At 48.2% G+C, this 18,161-nt stretch overlaps 1 protein-coding gene across 5 annotated transcripts in view; it reads right to left on the reverse strand.

The window, feature by feature from the left end:
* The window catches only part of sik2a (salt-inducible kinase 2a), a 64,670-nt gene that overhangs the window by 17,444 nt on the left and 29,065 nt on the right, over positions 1-18,161 (reverse strand). For all 5 annotated transcript variants that reach the window (XR_013195652.1, XM_077206453.1, XM_077206454.1 and 2 more), the window contains 3 exons: positions 17,648-17,800; positions 17,136-17,294; positions 6,883-7,099 (listed from right to left, as the gene is read on the reverse strand). Coding sequence is in view for 4 of the 5 variants with exons in the window: in XM_077206453.1 (XP_077062568.1) it covers positions 6,883-7,099; positions 17,136-17,294; positions 17,648-17,800 (529 nt within the window). In the remaining variant the exon portion in view is untranslated. The remainder of the gene's footprint in view (positions 1-6,882; positions 7,100-17,135; positions 17,295-17,647; positions 17,801-18,161) is intronic.

The raw sequence follows: 18,161 nt of genomic DNA on the forward strand, positions 1-18,161 counted from the left end.
CTGGGGCAGCGCGTGCAGGTTCACTACCTGGTCCACGAAGGGAGGGGTAGGAACCTTGGGCACATATCCGAGCCGGGGTCTCAACACAACGTGAGAAAGGCCCGGCCCAAACTCTATGCACGATTCGTCGACTGAAAAAGCCTGCAGATCCCCGACCCTCTTGAAAGAGGCCAATGCCAACAGGAGCGCTGTCTTAATGGACAGGATATTATCTCTACCGTCAGCAAAGGCTCAAGGAGGACTTTGAAGAATTCTAAGTACCAGAGCAAGGTCCCAAGAAGGTACAGAGTGCAAAACACGAGGTGGATTTAACCTCCTGGCACCCTTAAGGAATCTGATGACCAGGTCGTGCTTCCCTAGGGACTTTCCTTCCACTGCATCGTGATGCGCGGCTATTACTGCGACATACACTTTGAGGGTGGAGGGGGACAGCCTCCGCTCCAACCCATCCTGCAGGAAGGAAAGCACGACACCGATCGGGCAAGTCCGGGGGTCCTCCTGACGGGAGGAATACAATCGACGAACAGGTTCCACTTCAACGCATAAAGGCGCAACGTAGAGGGGGCTCTAGCGGAAGTGATGGTGTCTACCACTGCCTGTGGTAGACCACCTAGAACCTCTGCATCCCGTCCAGGAACCAGACATGGAATTTCCAGAGGTCTGGACGCGGGTGCCATAGAGTGCCCTGTCTCTGAGAAAGAAGGTCCTTCCTCAAAGGAATCGGCCAGGGAGGGGCTGTCGCGAGGAGCATGAGTTCGGTGAACCAAGTCCTGGTGGGCCAATATGGCGCCACAAGAAGGACCTGCTCCGCGTCCTCCCAGACCTTGCACAGAGTCTGTGCAAGAAGGCTCACTGGGGGAAATGCATACTTGCGCAGGTCCCGGGGCCAGCTGTGAGCCAGGGCGTCCGTGCCGAGGGTCCCCTCAGACAGGGAGTAAAACCACTGGCAATGGGTCGTGTCCGGAGATGCAAACAGGTCTACCGGTGCGACTCCGAAGACACTCCAAATCAGCTGGAGCGACTGGGGATGGAGTCGCCACTCTCCTGGCAGGGGAGGCAGCCGTGAGAGCTCGTCTGCCACATGGTTGAGCTCCCCTGGAATGTGATTGGCACGAAGCGACCTCAGATGCTTCTGACTCCATAGGAGGAGGTGGGAGGCGAGTCGCGACATACGACGGGAGCGTAGACCACCTTGATGGTTGATGTACGCGACGGTCGCAGTGCTGTCCGTACGGACCAGTACGTGCTTGTGTCTGAGAACCCCTTTGAGGCGACGCAAGGCTAAGCGTACTGCTTGCAACTCTAGGCAGTTGATATGCCAATGCAGTTGAGGCCCCGTCCACAGACCTGAAACTGCATGCCCGTTGTACATGGCCCCCCACCCGGTGGCAGAGGCATCTGTGAAAACCACAGCATGCCTGGAAACCTGGACTAAGGGCACTCCGGCCCGTAGAAACACAGGATCCGACCACGGGGAGAAGGTTTGGCGGCAGTGCGTGGTCACTTTGACCCGGAACTATCGCTGTTTCACGCCCACCTCGGGACTCGATCGTGAAGCCAGCGCTGAAGCGGTCTCATATGTAACAGGCCGAGCGGCGTTACTGCGGCTGCCATATGCCCCAGGAGCCTCTGAAATTGTTTCAGTGGAACCGCTGTTCTGCCTCGAAAAGACCTGAGGCAGGTGAGCACTGACTGGACGCGTACCTCTGTGAGGTGCGCAGTCCGGGCGACCGAGTCCAGCTCCATACCGAGATAAGAGATCCTCTGCACGGGGCAAAGTTTGCTCTAGTCCCAGTTGACCTGAAGCCCCAACCGGCTGACGTGCCGAAGCACCATGTCCCTGTGATCGCACAATACATCTCGCGAGTGAGCTAAAATGAGCCAGTCGTCGAGGTAGTTGAGGATGCGAACGCCTTGTTCTCTCATGGGAACAATGGCCGCCTCCGCGACTTTCGTGAAGACGCGGGGTGACAGGGCCAGCCCGAAGGGTAGGACCTTGTACTGATACGCTCGACCGTCGAAAGCAAACCGAAGAAAAGGTCTGTGTCGAGGGAGTATCGAGACGTGGAAGTACGCGTTCTTCAGGTCGATCACTGCAAACCAATCCTGGGGACGGATGCACTCGAAAATGCGCTTCTGCGTAAGCATTTTGAACGGGAGTTTGTGTAGGACCCCATTCAAAATACGCAGGTCCAGGATTGGCCGTAACCCACCGTCTTCTTGGGTACAATGAAGTAGGGGCTGTAAAACCCAGACCTCATCTCGGCAGGAGGGACCGGCTCGATCGCGCCCTTCGCCAGCAGGACATCGATCTCTTTCCTCAAGACAGGGGCGTCCACCGACCGCACACGGGTGAAGTGGACGACCCTGAACCTGGGAGGCCGGCGTGCAAACTGAATTGTATAGCCGAACCGGACGGTGCGGAAGAGCCATCGGGATGGACCCGGAAGCGCTAGCCAGGCTTCCAGATAGCGTCCCAATGAACCCACCCGAACCACCGGCGTATCCGCGGAGGGGCAGCGAGGTGGAAGACAGGGACCCGGCTCTGGTGGCGTTGTAGCGACCAAGACCGGGGGAATGGGTGCGCCTGACACCAACCTGCTTCATACAGCGGCGGAACAGAAGAGAAAAATTCTCCACCCGGCCCTCCCCCGGGGGAAGGAGTGGTGATGACACGCACTCCCAGAGAGCAGATCGTTACACACTCTGGGTCGCTCCTCTCAGGGTTGCTTCCCTTCGCTGGGGGAAACAAACTCTGAGCGGGTTGGTTTTGAGGCGCTTCTGGACCACCAGTGTGGACATCGTCTAACCGAGGGCCAGCGCTGTTACTAATCACGGTCAGTCACTAAGCACAGCTCAACCCCGAGTTAGAACTACGCACGTGCAGTGGTAGTGAGAGAGGAAAAACATTAGCAGATTTAGGCATGTTTTGCTTGCCATATTGGCACCAAAATGCTTGCATAATGCCAAAATTCTTCACACACATCCAGGCACTTTAGAACAGCCCAGGAAAGTGTGGCTGTTAAGTCCGAATCTTCAGCATGAGAACACACCATTATAGTAGGAACTCAGCATCATTTCAGAGTATAACAGCCCTCTCTCCGATGTAGCGATCGACATCTGTCCTCCCTGGGGCCCCGAATGAAATGCTTGGTCCCTCATGAGAAGGACCAGAATCCCATCCGAAAGCCTCGACGGCACACGGCACGCTGAGTGGCTCAAACCTTTACGTGAAAGGGGAGACGAACAACGTGCCGACGTGGTCATGCACTCCTGAGAGAACATGAACCACCCACGAACGCAGTCTCACTGATTAGGCATGTGATCGTTGCCGTCAACCAGGCATGCAAGATAGTGATCGTGGCCATCGCTTCGATGACACACGGCACGCTGGGCGCTCAAGCCTTCAGGCAGGGCGAACAATGTGCCGACGTGGTCATGCTCTCATAAGAAAGCATAAACCACCCACGAACACAGTCTCAGCATGTTTGCGATGCGCTAGAGGAGTGAGTGGTTCGTGCTCACTGAAACCCTCAGATCACCAATGTTATTCACCAAAGTAGCCCTCCTCTGGTGCACCAGAAGAGAAACTAGATCGGGAAATAAGCAAAGGGACTCACCTCATAGAGGCACGCGAGTCTTGATCTTGACCGCGCATCTTGAGCGCCGAATAACGCGCGCTGGGTTGCCGTGACAACCCGCGCTGTCAGCCGGCGCTCGACGGCACACGGCACGCTGAGCGGCTCAAACCTTTACGAGAAAGGGGAGACGAACAACGTGCCGACGTGGTCATGCACTCCTGAGAGAACATGAACCACCCACGAACGTAGTCTCACACACTGATTAGGCATGTGAAACAATGAACGTGGCCGTCAAATAAGGACAGGAAATGATCGCATCCAGAAACACACGGGTGAAACGTCATCCTGAAAAGGACGCGATCTTCACTCGTGTTGCTCTTTCAGGGAGAAAGTACTCTCTCTATCGTGCTGAAGCACACAGGGACCCAACGCGGCAACACAGCGGGGAAACTGTAAGCCCGCTGTGCGCACTCAACCGTTTACCAGCTGTGAAAACAGCTTTTGAATTAACAGCATATAGACGCAGCCGGCAGACAGGAAACCGCGCGGTCGCTGAAACGCCATCCCACCAACACAGAGAGATTCCCTCCTGAAACAGCAGACTCGTAGCCGTAAGAAAAATACAATCTTAAAGCTCACTCACTCAGAGAGGACACAATCGGTCGGCTCCGAAGCTAAAAGCATTGCGCAATGTTTACTTCCGCTTTTTATACCCGCGCTGGTAGGCGGGTCGCGGAATGCAAATCTTGCATGCCAATTTTCATTGGCTCGTTTTAATTCACTCGAAGGCAATTGGTCTCCCTAGCGTGATCCCAATTCGTCAGGGAACTCCCCCGACGACACGTCGGAGTTCCCAGGACGAAAGGGAACTAATTTAACATTTTAGATAAACTTTCTAATTTTAATTATCTCATAGAAACAAATAAACATTACATAAAATAAATATAAATTTACTATACTTAAAAATAGGGGTATAACAATATCGTGTCTCAATATATCGCAATACAAAAATGCAACAATATGTATCGTGGATAGTGACAATATGTACTGTATCGTGTATAGTTCACCCAAAATAAAAACTACTGTGTGAGAAAAAATTCATGTTTTCAGAGTTTTAGTGTCAGTGCTACATTAAACTACTATTTATAATGTTGAATATAATAATAATGCAATGGGGGAATATTTGTGGGTCCTGATAATGCCAAATGTCTGATGTAACCAGTAAAGTAAAGTAAAGTAAGTGGCCTACATTATTTTAAATATCTACAATATCTAAATTTCTAGTCAGTGACAGAGTGCAAACATATTCGTCAAAAATAATCTTGTATTTTCAGCTTCAGAATCATCAATATTTTTATTCTGGTGCCACCATTGTCCTGTGCATTGGTTTTCCGTGCATTGGGTTTCCAGCACCAAGTCCAAGCCTATTCATTTACACCCACAATGTAATATCAAATTTAGCATTTTAATCAACAGTACATTTTTTGTTAACCTTTTATCACTTCTTGAGTATCGCAATACAATTGCATTGTAAAATCTCTATTGGGTTGAGATCTGGTGAATGTGGGGGCCATTTTAGTACAGTGAACTCATTGTCATGTTCAAGAAACCAATTTGAAATGATTTGAGCTTTGTGACATGGTGCATTATCCTGCTGGAAGTAGACATCAGAGGATGGGTACATGGTGGCCATAAAGGGATGGACATGGTCAGAAACAATGCTCAGGTAGGCCGTGGCATTTAAACGATGCCCAATTGGCACTAAGGGGCCTAAAGTGTGCCAAGAAAACATCTCACACACCATTACACCAGCACCACCAGCCTGCACAGTGGTAACAAGGCATGATGGATCCATGTTCTCATTCTGTTTACGCCAAATTCTGACTCTACCATCTGAATGTCTCAACAGAAATCGAGACTCATCAGACCAGGCGACATTTTTCCAGTCTTCAACTGTCCAATTTCCGTGAGCTCTTGCAAATTGTAGCCTCTTTTTCCTATTTGTAGTGGAGATGAGTGGTACCCGGTGGGGTCTTCTGCTGTTGTAGCCCATCCGCCTCAAGGTTGTGCGTGTTGTGGCTTCACAAATGCTTTGCTGCATACCTCTGTTGTAACAAGTGGTAATTTCGGTCAAAGTTGCTCTTCTATCAGCTTGAATCAGTCGGTCCATTCTCCTCTGACCTCTAGCATCAACAAGGCATTTTCGCCCACAGGACTGCCGCATACTGGATGTTTTTCCCTTTTCACACCATTCTTTGTAAACCCTAGAAATGGTTGTGCGTGAAAATCCCAGTAACTGAGCAGATTGTGAAATACTCAGACCGGCCCGTCTGGAACCAACAACCATGCCACGCTCAAAATTGCTTAAATCACCTTTCTTTCCCATTCTGACATTCAGTTTGGAGTTCAGGAGATTGTCTTGACCAGGACCAAACCCCTAAATGCATTGAAGCAACTGCTATGTGATTGGTTGATTAGATAATTGCATTAATGAGAAATTGAACAGGTGTTCCTAATAATCCTTTAGGTGAGTGTATATTGTTACTGTGAAGTAAAATTAAGATTGTGTGTCATATCACCTATCCATATTCTTTGGTAGATAGCAGAAAAGGTTCCTACAGTTTTACATACAGTTTTTTAAATAGTGTTCACCACAAGTAAAGACTACATTGTAACCTGGTCAGAAATAAGTATATAAATGGCTGCTATTTTGCATAAGTTTATTTGTAATTGCCAGCAATATGCCTATGCAGTTTCTTTATTCACTGTGACCTATACTTGCACTGGATGACTAATTTCACATGTATTTTGTGTATTTTGAAAATAAAAATACTGTATTTGTATTTAAATACATTTTTCCACACAGTATTTTGTATCTTTATTTTAAATACATTTCCATGTATTTATGCCCATCTCTGGGTATCGGCAAATTCATTTAGTATCGGTGCATCTCTAGTATATATACAGTATATGCATTAAATGAATCAAAAGTGATAGTAAAGACTTTTACATTGTTACAAAAAATTATATTTCAAAAAAGAAAATTCTGTTCTTTTGAACTTTCTAATTGTCATTGAATCCTAAAAAGAGATCCTAAGAAGTTTTTCTTGAGCTCTAAATCAGCATGTTAGAATGATTTCTGAAAGATCATGTGACACTGAATACTGGAGTAATGATGCTGAAAATTCAGCTCTGTGTTCTCATGTATAATTACATTTTTAAATATATTAAAGAGAAAACAGGTATTTTAAATTGTAACTATATTGTTTCACGATATTACATTACAAAATGCAGAACTAACCTGTGATGGGCAGCACAGCAGGTTGGTTGGTGACCTCAGACAGTGTGTGCCGGCGCTGACTGAAGCGAGCTGTATGAAAGGCGGCTAGGGGCACAGTGTGCTCCTCCTCTGCCTCAATGCCCTCATCAATGGACGTCTCCATGACGTTGCTAGGCAGCGAGCCGCTGACTTTGCGGACAACGACTGGAGGGAGTGGGTCCAGTAAGCAGCCATCCACCTGAGATATAAATACACACACACGGTGTTGGCAAAACTATTTTGGGCTGAAACAGCCTAGCACTCTTTGGGACATTTTCTCTTTGCTGTTTTCAGATCTGACAACTGAATCAAAGCTGAAAAGCAATAGGTGTGACGACTAGCTGTTCTCCAAGAGGCAAACAAGAACGCTTTGAAATTGATGTGAAGTGAAGATTATCAGGGAAAAACAGTTTAAATTCAACATGAAATGGAAATTCATCTATTGTCTAAATGTTATAGATCTTATTATTAACAATACATCCATTCATTGGTTTTTGACCTTGTAATTTTTTATCCAAAATGTCTACTTAATCTACTCTTTTCTGTTTGACCAGGAGTTTAAAAAACGTCTCGGTTACGTATGTAACCCTCGTACCCTGAGTAGGGAACGGAAACTTTCCGTCAGATGACGACGAATGGGGTTTCGCTTAGAAAGCCTATCAACTTCGAGTATTACAAAACGAGCCAATGGCAAAGAAATGCCATGGGTCTGCGGAATTTGCATAGCGTATCCCCGCCCCACCTCGTGGGTATAAAAGGAGGACGCCGACAACATGCAGATATGTTTCTTCGCTGAGGAGCCAAGACTGAGCTCAGGCGGTCCCCGCGGTACAGCGGAAAGTGGCAGGCAGACGGATGTTCCCTTTCGTTGTCATTCTGAGTTCCGTCGGATGACGACGAATGGGGTTACCAGTCTAATCACGCCACCTTTCGCTGTCTTCCAGTGCCCTGCGTAAATTTGAGATCCCTGTCGTGAGACTGGCACGGACGAAGGACTCCTATTTAGCACAGGAATACCAAGGTACACTGGGGAGCATATCCCATAGCTTAGAGGGAATATGCAATTATTGCCAACCCGTGGGGGTGGGGGGGGGGGGCTTAGAGAATACACATATGACCCGGAGGGATGCATATGGAGAACACTGGGGTGTCCAGGCTCAGGTGGAATATTTCAACCCCAGGGGTGGCAAGGTCGCTTGCCAAGGGAAAGACACATGCTCAGAGAGGCTTACAGTGGAAATACACATGTGGGGGTCGCTCGGAGAAGGGACCATGCACACGGGAGGTACCTAGACGACGCGCAGGCAATAGACACTGGCGCCGTCGTCAGGAGTGCTGGAGGAACTCAGGGCTTTCGGGGAAGCTCACCTTAGGAGATATCGCACGTATCCAGTCCGTGGAGTGGAATGGCGAGCAAGCGAAGACCGCTGAGCGGGTCCAGTACTAGCTGGTTGAAGCGAGTACATGAGAGGACACTGGCTCCACTCGGAGATTGTAGAATCTGGCGAATGTGTTCGGTGTCGCCCAGGCTGCAACTCTGCAGATGTCTGTTAGCGAGGCGCCATGCGCTAGAGCCCAAGAGGACGCCACACTCCGGGTGGAGTGGGCAGTCACACCAAGGGGGCACGGTCGACCTTGTTGCTGGTATGCCAAAGCAATGGCGTCCACTATCCAGTGAGACAACCTTTGCTTAGAGAGATCCTTTCCCTTCAGCTTCCCACCATAACAGACAAAGAGCTGGTCTGAGGTCCTGAAACACTGCTTCCTGTGTACATAGGCGCGGAGAGGGCGTACTGGACAGAGCAGTGCCAAGGCTGGGTCTGCCTCCTCCAGGGTCAGCGCTTGCAGGTTCACCACCTGGTCCCGGAATGGAGTGGTAGGAACCTTGGGCACATATCCGAGCCGGAGTCTCAGGATCACGTGAGAGTAAGCCGGCCCGAATTCCATGCACGCTTTGTCAACGGAGAATGCCTGCAGGTCCCCTACCCTCTTGATGGAGGCCAATGCAACCAGGAGCGCTGTCTTCATTGACAGGAACTTAAGCTCCACTGATTGCAAAGGCTCAAAGGGAGCACTCTGCAGGGCAGTTAAAACCACTGAGAGGTCCCAAGAGGGAACGAGAGGAGGGCAAGGAGGATTCAGTCTTCTCGCTCCTCTCAGGAACCTAACGATCAGGTCGTGCTTCCCAACAGACTTACCTTCGACCGGGTCAAGGTGTGCGGCAATAGCGGCAACATAGACTTTCAGAGTGGAGGGAGACACCCTTCGCTCCAACCCGTTTTGAAGGAAGGAAAGCACGACACTAATCGAACATACGCATAGATGTGTCTCGTGAACGACGCTCTAGCGGAAGTGATGGTAGCCACCACCGCTGGTGGTAGGGTACTCAAACCTGCCTCGTCCCGTCCAGGAGCCACACGTGGAAGTTCCATAGATCGGGATGAGGTTGCCATAGGGTGCCCCGTTCCTAAGAAAGGAGGTCCTTCCTCAGGGGAATCATCCAAGGAGGTGCTGTCGCGAGGAGTGAGAGTTCGGAGAACCAGGTCCGGGTGGGCCAGTACGGCGCGACCAGAATGACCTGCTCCTCGTTCTCCCTGATCTTGCGCAGGTTCTGCGCAAGAAGGCTCACTGGGGGAAACGCATATTCGCGGCCCTGCGGCCAGCTGTGCGCCAGTGCATCCGTGCCGAGCGTGCCCTCGGTCAGGGATTAATACAAGCCGCAATGGGTCGAGTCGTGAGAGGCAAACAGATCTATCTGTGCGTCCCCGAATGGGTCCCAAATCAGCTGAACCAACTGGGGATGGAGTCGCCAATCTCCGGGGAGGGGCTGAAGCCGTGAGAGTTCGTCAGCTGCACAGTTCAGGGCTCCGGGGATATAAATGGTATGAAGCGACCTCAGATGCTTCTGACTCCATATGAGGAGGTGGCGGGCGAGTTGCGACATACGGCAAGAGCGTAGACCACCTTGACGGTTGATGTACAGTACAGTGGCGGTATTGTCTGAATGGACTAGTACGTGTTGATTCTTGAGCACAGCCCGGAAGCGGCGCAGAGCAAGACGTACAGCCAGCAACTCAAGGCAATTGACGTGCAGAAGGCGCTGGGGTCCTGTTCAGGAGCCCGCGGCAGCACGTCCATTGCACATGGCGCCCCAGCCCGTGGTGGAGGCATCTGTCGTTACGACAACATGCCGAGAAGCTCGTTCCAGGGGCACTCCGGCCCGTAGAAAACTGAGGTACTCGGAGGGTGCCGTGTTTCCATGCCCACCTCAGGACTCGGTCGCGAAGCCAAAGCTGAAGCGGTCTCATATGAAGAGCGAGCGGCGTTGCCGTGGCTGCAGATGCCAAATGCCCCAGGAGCCTCTGAAAAGGTTTCAGTGGAACCGCACTCTTGCCCTTCGAACTGTCTCAGGCAAGTCAGCAGTGACTGCGCGCGCTCGCTCGTAAGCTGCGCCTTTTACATGGCGACCGAGTCGATTTCCATACCGAGAAAAAGAGATCCTCTGCACGGGGTAAAGTTTGCTCTTTTCCCAGTTGACCTAAGGCCCAGACGGGCTAGGTGCCGGAGCACTAGGTCCCTGTGTTCGCAAACCTGGTCTCGAGAGTGAGCTAGGATCAGACAGTCGTCGAGATAGTTCAGGATGCGAACCCCGTGTTCCCGTAGGGGAACAAGGGCTGCCTCGACGACCTTCGTGAAGATGCGAGGAGACAGGGCTAGCCCAAATGGGAGAACCGCGTACTGATATGCCTGCCCCTCGAAAGCAAACCATATGAACGGTCTGTGTCGAGGGAGAATGGAGACATGAAAGTAGGCGTCCTTCAGGTCGATTGCTGCAAACCAATCCTTGGGCCGCACACATTCGAAAATGCGTTTGACCGTGAGCATCTTGAACGGGGCGCCCTGTGAAGGGAGCGGTTCGGAACGCGCAGGTCAAGGATTGGCCGTAACCCACCGGTTTTCTTCGGGACAATGAAGTACGGGCTGTAGAAGCCGGACCTCATTTCGGCTGGAGGGACAGTCTCGATCGCACCCTTCGCCAGGAGGGTAGTAACCTCCACTCTCATGATAGGGGCATTGCCAGTGACCATAGTGGAGCGGACTCCCCTGAAGCGGGGAGGTGACCGCGCAAACTGAATCGCGTAGCTGAGCCTGATCGTCCACGTGACCCAGCGGGACAGGTTGGGAAGCTCTAGCCAGGCTCCCAAGAACTGTACCAGCGGGGTCATACGAACCACAGACTTCCCACCGGTGGTGCAGCAAGGCGGAATGACTGGCCCAGACGTGGACGGCATAGCGGCCCGGTGTGGGGGCACAGTCATTAACCGCGCCCTGACAGAGGAGACCAGGGAAGGATGAACGTTCCACGGGGGTCTGCTCTGCCATGGGGCTGGCGACAGAGGCGGATGAGAGCGGCACGGTCCGGGGACGGTGCGCACTGTCAACCGGCTCTGAGACAGAGGAGGACGAGGGGTGCAAGGCTCGGGGGCGGCGCACCATGTCGTCCGAGAACTCTGTGTGCTCAGGGATGAACATGTCACATCTTGCTTTAACCAAATTAGGGTGCTGCCCACCCGGGGGTGAGCAGCGGGGAGTGGAAAACAAAGGATTCTCCCCCGGCCCTCCACCGGGGGAAGGAGTGGCCCTGCTACCATCTCCTGAGATGTGACCATCATCCCTGAGCAGCCCATCTCAAAAGCGCCGCTTGGCACGGCGTTTAGCGGGGGGCGGGGCAGGAGAGGGCTGTGGCGTCCCCCTGCGGCCTCCAGAGCCAGTCCGGGTGAACGGGCGGGGTGGAAGCCACGGAAGGGCGCCTTCGCCGTTGGGCAGACTGAGGGATCTGAGCGGACGGCGGGGCCGTCGGGGCAGAATATGCCTCAGTCTGCTCATGGGCGGTTGAGAACTGTTGTACAGCCCTGAACCGCACCGCCGAAGGGCTGACCTGGGATATGAGGGTGTCGGGCAGATGGGACTGCCGGACATCCTGCACATCGGACAGGTCAAGCCACAGGCTTGAATGGTGTACATAATCTGACCCAGGGAGCGTGCGGCCACTTTCGTCGCTTGGGGAGCAAGGTCAGTGGCGGCGCGCAGCTCAATGAAGAGCCCTGGATCAGTCCTGCCCTCCTGCATGTCCATGAACACCTGGGCCAGGAAGACCAGCAGAATGGCCATGGCATGCAGTGAGGCGGCTGCCTGTCCTGGGCGCTATCGGATTTCGCCACAAGTATAGATGAAAAACTACAGGCTTTGGACGGGTGCTTAGGATCGCGCAGAGAAGAAGCACTCTGAGGACACAGTTATTTTAGTATCACAACAGAGCGTTCAACCGGGGGACCCCAGTGTACCCATGAGCAGTGGCCATGGGAAGGAAGGGCGGAGGAGATCAACGAGGGATCGCTGGAAGACATGGGGGTCTTCGAGGATTTCGAGATCTCCTGATGCACATCCGGGAAGAAAGGTATTGGGGTTAGACGGCGACGAGAGTCAGCGGCCACCCCAAAACCAATCGTACAGCAGCGAGCGCTCAGGACAGGGTGGAGGGTTCCACCCTAGTCCGCGACTCGCAGCGGCCCGGGAAAGCATGGCCGTCATCTCAGGATCTGACTCGACAAATGCCATATGCAGACCCGAAAGTGGCAGCACTGTCAAATCTTCACTTCCTGAAGATTCTTGCCCGCCCTGTGATGCTGCGATGGACAACAGATCCGATTCTGGAATGTCAAAGGAAAACCGCGGGGGGTCCGAAGACGGGCCCGGTGGGTGTCACGTGATCGTTCACGGGTTGCGTCAATGAAGAGGGGGGCGTGGGGCACGGACGGATAGTCGGCGCCTTGTTCCACACCAACACCCTCAGGTCACCCTGGCCACCAGCCGAAGTAGCACCTCACGTGGAGAGTGTTAGATCAGGGTGTGGATGAGGGGACTCTCTCTCAAACGAGATCATTGAGTCTCGACCGTAATGACGCGATGGTAACGTTCCCGCGGGGAGAACGTGAGTCATCCACAAACGCTGCTCTAGCATGATCTAGCCCAAGCACGCAGAGCAGAGAATGGAAATGAGTCAACCGCAACCAGAAATGCACGGGCGAGCCGTCTTTAAAAAGACGTGCCGCCTGCGAGCTCTTTTGTGAGAGAAAATAAACTCTGAAAGTGTTGAAGCGCCCGGGGAGAAACACACTCACTGGCAAACCACTGCACAGATAAGCAGGAAGCACACACTCGACGGGAGATCGCCGTCACACCAACACCAGAGAATCTCGCTCGTCTGTAAGAAGCTGACAGTTCAGAGATGGCTTGTGGAGTGAAGAATTGGCTCCGAAGCGAAAACGTATCTGCATGTTGCCGGCATCCTCCTTTTATACCCACGAGGTGGGGCGGAGATACGCTATGCAAATTCCGCAGACCCCTGGCATTTCTTTGCCATTGGCTCGTTTTGTAATACTCGAAGTTGATAGGCTTTCTAATCGAAACCCCATTCGTTGTCATCCGACGGAACTCGGAGTGACAACGAAAGGGAACAAATTTGTCAGTCGAACTCCTGAGATAATTAAATATTTCAATAATTTAACGACACATTTGTGTGTTCACGGTTCTCTGATGTTGGTTAATGTTTACATTGCAAGCAAGTAAACAGATAAAATATTTAATCTCTTTTTGTAAGTGTTTTATTTAGATTTTTGATTTTAAAATTATATATATATATATATATATATATATATATATATAGGGCTGCACATATATAGGTCCCATCATCATTATTATTGTTATTATATAATTGTTTTAACTCTAATTCTAAAAATGAGTATAACATATATTTCTGTTGTAAATAACAACTGTCCTGTAAAATAAAAAAATGAATATTTGATCATTATAATAATTATTTTATTTTACACTGCAGGTTACAATACTAATATTTATGTCTTAAATTCTTCACTTTTAAACTTTCAGATCCTATAACCTTCAGAATATTGGTGAAATCCAGTGAACAGAAATGTTGGGAATGTGTAAATAAAGTGAACCTACTGCACAACGAATTACCAAAATGCATGATAAACCCCTTTTGTAAACTCTGTGTTAGACTATGTCTGCAACTCCATGTCCGTGTCATCAGTTTCATTTTTTCAGAGTTATGTAATGCTGCTCTGTCAAATGCCCACAGGCGACCAGCAGCTTTCCTGAATTACAATAAGCCAGTTGAAATAAGTTTGTGAGAGCGTGACCTCAACATGTTTGAAGAGATCCCTAGATTGCCATCTGTTCTGCTCCACAGGTGCTGAAGCTAAATGAATGACTTATCACGCTTCCCCATTCTTCATAAACAAACATTTACATTTTCATTTGGCATTCACTTTAACTACAGCTCACAGTCCATTCAAGAGCTACTGTTAAAGTGTGTTTGTTCCCTGGGAATTAAACTCTTGACCTTGGCATTGCAAGCATCGGTTGAGGTACAGGAGCAAACGGAAAAAGACCTTTTGGAGGCCAAATTGGTACGTATATGGCAGAGTCCCCACAGGATGAGTCAACGCTGCACGTCAATTAAAGGAACAGTAGCTATGGAGATTGCCTTGCGAAAGCCAAGGTGACAAATGTTGTAGTCACGCTTCTCACGAGTGGACTGAGCACCCAGCCCTGATCACACGGGTGGCCCATCATTGGCATTTACAAAAACAGGGCCGTGGTGTTCTGCAACAGCAGGCAGCAAAACTGACAGGCTGGGGTTACTGTAAAAACAGTCTGCAAATAGAGGGCTGAAATGCAGGCTACATGTTTCCCCATGATCAATAAGGGTAGGCAGCATGATCTTATATCATGGTGTGATTCGAAAATCATATTTCATATATTACAAGAACAGCCTTTTTCCACCTTAGAAACATTGCTAAGCTACGCAACATGCTATCTGTTTCTGATGCAGAAAAGTTAGTTCATGCATTCATGACCTCGAGACTAGATTACTGTAATGCTTTATTAGCTGGCTGTCCTACATCCTCAATCAACAAGCTACAGTTAGTGCAAAATGCAGCTGCTAGAGTTCTTACTAGATCAAGAAAATATGATCATATAACACCTATTTTATCATCTCTACACTGGTTACCTATTAAGTTACGTATCAATTACAAAGTATTCCTACTGACCTATAAAGCCCTAAATGGTTTAGCTCCTGTGTATTTAACAGACCTTCTATCGCCATACAATCCATCGCGCTCTTTAAGATCACTAAATTCGAGGCTTCTGGTCATTCCTAGGATATCTAAGTCCACTAAAGGAGGGAGGGCGTTCTCGCATTTAGCTCCTAAACTCTGGAATAGCCTTCCTGATATTGTACGAGACTCAGACTCGCTGTCCCAGTTTAAAACTAGATTAAAGACGCATCTCTTTAACCAAGCATTCACTTAATGCTTAACCTTTGATACTGCTGAATCAGTTCGAATGCATTAACATTATGAACATCAGCTATGCTAATTATTTCCCATCTGCCTTTCTGCTGTTATCTCGGGACGCTAGTCCCGAGGTAAATAGCGTTCGTCAGCTCCAGTTTGTATCCAGCCTCTCACGGAGACTTCAGATGCCCCAACGCCTGTGAAGAGACGACTCGACGCCTCTGAAGAGACGACTCAAAGCCGGCGATATGTTATGCCATAAATTAATACTTGATTAACTAACTGTATTTTTCTATGTACATTTCTGAAATGCAATTTCTGTAAAGCTGCTTTGAGACAATGTGTATTGTGAAAAGCGCTATACAAATAAATTTGAATTGAATTGAATTGAATTGAATTGAATTGAATTGATTACATAATAGTTATTTTAGCTGGAAATGCATTGAAAAACTGTTTATATTTTAAATAATCATAACAGTGATCAAATAATTATTTGTTTGGAAATGCAGTTAATTCAGTGCTTCATCTCATTTGATTAAAAATAGTTTAAATGATCATAATAACAAATATTTAATATTTAATATTTGATTATTTTTAAAAGACAAGTGCATAATCTAATTTGATTAAAAATAGATATGTATTAAATAATAATAATTTTGAACAATGCAATGAATAATAAAAAAAGATTTCAATACCTTTTTTATTTAAAAATAGTTTAATTATTATTATATAATTTGTATAATATTATACAACATTAAATTAATAGTGTGTATTCAACTAAAATAATTAAAATATAATTATAAAAGAATATTATTTAAAAAAAAGCCAATAGGCTTAGTTGTATCACAGCCACAAACCATGATTTGCTACATTGTCTAAAGTGATATTAGGCGGAGGGGCATTCTCCATCGCTCCTATGGCGTGAAAAAACAGGTATGCTTGAGCATTCTGTCCTAGGCACATCTTGTGACATCACGTCCTGTTTTTGGTTAATTTAGAGGACTTTGGTCCGTGTTGTGTTCAGTCGAATCGCACCAGAGTTCGTTTGTTTCTTGTTTGGTGTGCACCAGGGTTCGGATGGCAGCGTTCACACTTATTCAATGAACCGCACTAACAGGGCAATCGCACCAGAGTTTGTTTTAATCTAACCAAACCTGTCAAGTGTGAACACAACCTAAAGTGTAAATAACACTGTAAAATAAGTTGTATAATCTGTGCTACACAAATATATTTACATATCACAATATAAACGATATAGCAAAATCACTGCCACAATGTATATCATCATTGTGGCAGTGCCCAGCCCTGCCCAGCCCTGCTACCACAGTATAAATGGTACAGCAAAATCTCTGACATATTCCAGGTGTCATGAAGCGCATACTGTCATATTGCCTCATACCAGGTATCATATAAATTCCCTTGCCTCTGTCTGAGTCATTCCTATATGAATGATTAGTAATGAGTGCTTGAGATACCTACACTGACGCAAAGCCCCAGTGGTGACACCAGCCGCTGAAATCATAAAGAGCATTTATTATTATTTAATATATATAGGCAGGTGTTATTTTAAGAGGCTGAAATGCTGCGGAGATACTGCGGGTGAGTAACGAGGAAGAGATCAGGCTGACACGCAGGCAGAGGAACTTCACACGCTGCAGACAAAAGCTCTTATTGCTGTCATACAGCAGCGCCAATGAGTAACGCTGCTATTTAAAACATGCAGGCAGAGCTTACGAAATATAGCCTCAAGCACGAAAGGAGGATGAGAGATTTCTCTCAGTGCAAGAAGAATCCATTTAATAACCTTTTTTCACTCTTTGTTTTGTTGCTCACTTCAGTTGAAACAAAACTGACCTTGGGAGTGGCCACGTCTTCCTCTATGAGCGTCTGATCTGGGGAAGAAGGGGTTTGTGGGAAGGTAAATGTGTCTGTGGTGGACTGCAACAGAACAGGTGAACGCAGGTGATGTGCTGCCTGAGGAGGGATGCACGCTTGGGAGGGAACCGCCATGGTCTGTAAAATACCAATATATATCACGGTATTGTAACTATCATGGTTGTACCTTTGTTACATGGAAATGTACTTTTAAGTAGTCTTAGACTCTGTATATGTCAAAGTACCATCTGATACTGCATGAATATGTAATGAATATGCTGACAAATCCATAAAAAGGATCCAAAAAGTTCTCCACATTTACAAGCAACCCACCAAACCTTAAAAGCTTGTTTATATGGTTTACGGTCACAGAGGTTAAACTGAAATAAGGATGGCTGGAATACAGATTTTGTTTCTCATGATTCCAATATTTACATTGTTATACCAACGCCATTTCAATATGTCTGGGAAGACTTCACAGATGGGGTTACCTTGACAACAGTCTGCTCAGCGACGGTGCTAGGGCGGCGCTGGCTGGCGTGCAAGCGCTGTTCCACAGGGAAACTGCTGCGATGCGCTTTCAACCGCTCCACAAGCAGGTAGTAGATAGCAGCAAAGTGGTTATAGCTTTTGTTCTGGAGAGACTGTGACAGGAAAGGCAAGGAGAGCAAGACAGACAAGGAAAGAGAACACTAGAAATGTCACATTTCTATCAGTACGGTTTGAAAAGATTCTGAAAGGCTCTACTTTGGAGAAATCAAATTTGGAATTCAGAGGAGAAATACTACTAGGATTGTCAATTGAATTAAATTGGGCTCACCCACAGGAATCTGAATTACAGAAATGTAATAAAGACACACATTGTTTGGCAAAACATAAATAATAATATCACTGTTTTTGACTAACTATGCATGTTTATGTATAATTATTTCCCACCCAAAAATATGTAAATCCAGTAAAAAAAAAATTTAAAACAGATTTTAGTTTTTGACATGCAGCACAACA

Source organism: Siphateles boraxobius, unplaced genomic scaffold (assembly GCF_051911475.1).
Source record: "Siphateles boraxobius isolate OS27281-9 unplaced genomic scaffold, OSU_SipBor_1 56, whole genome shotgun sequence".
Classification (NCBI taxonomy): Eukaryota; Metazoa; Chordata; class Actinopteri; order Cypriniformes; family Leuciscidae; genus Siphateles; species Siphateles boraxobius.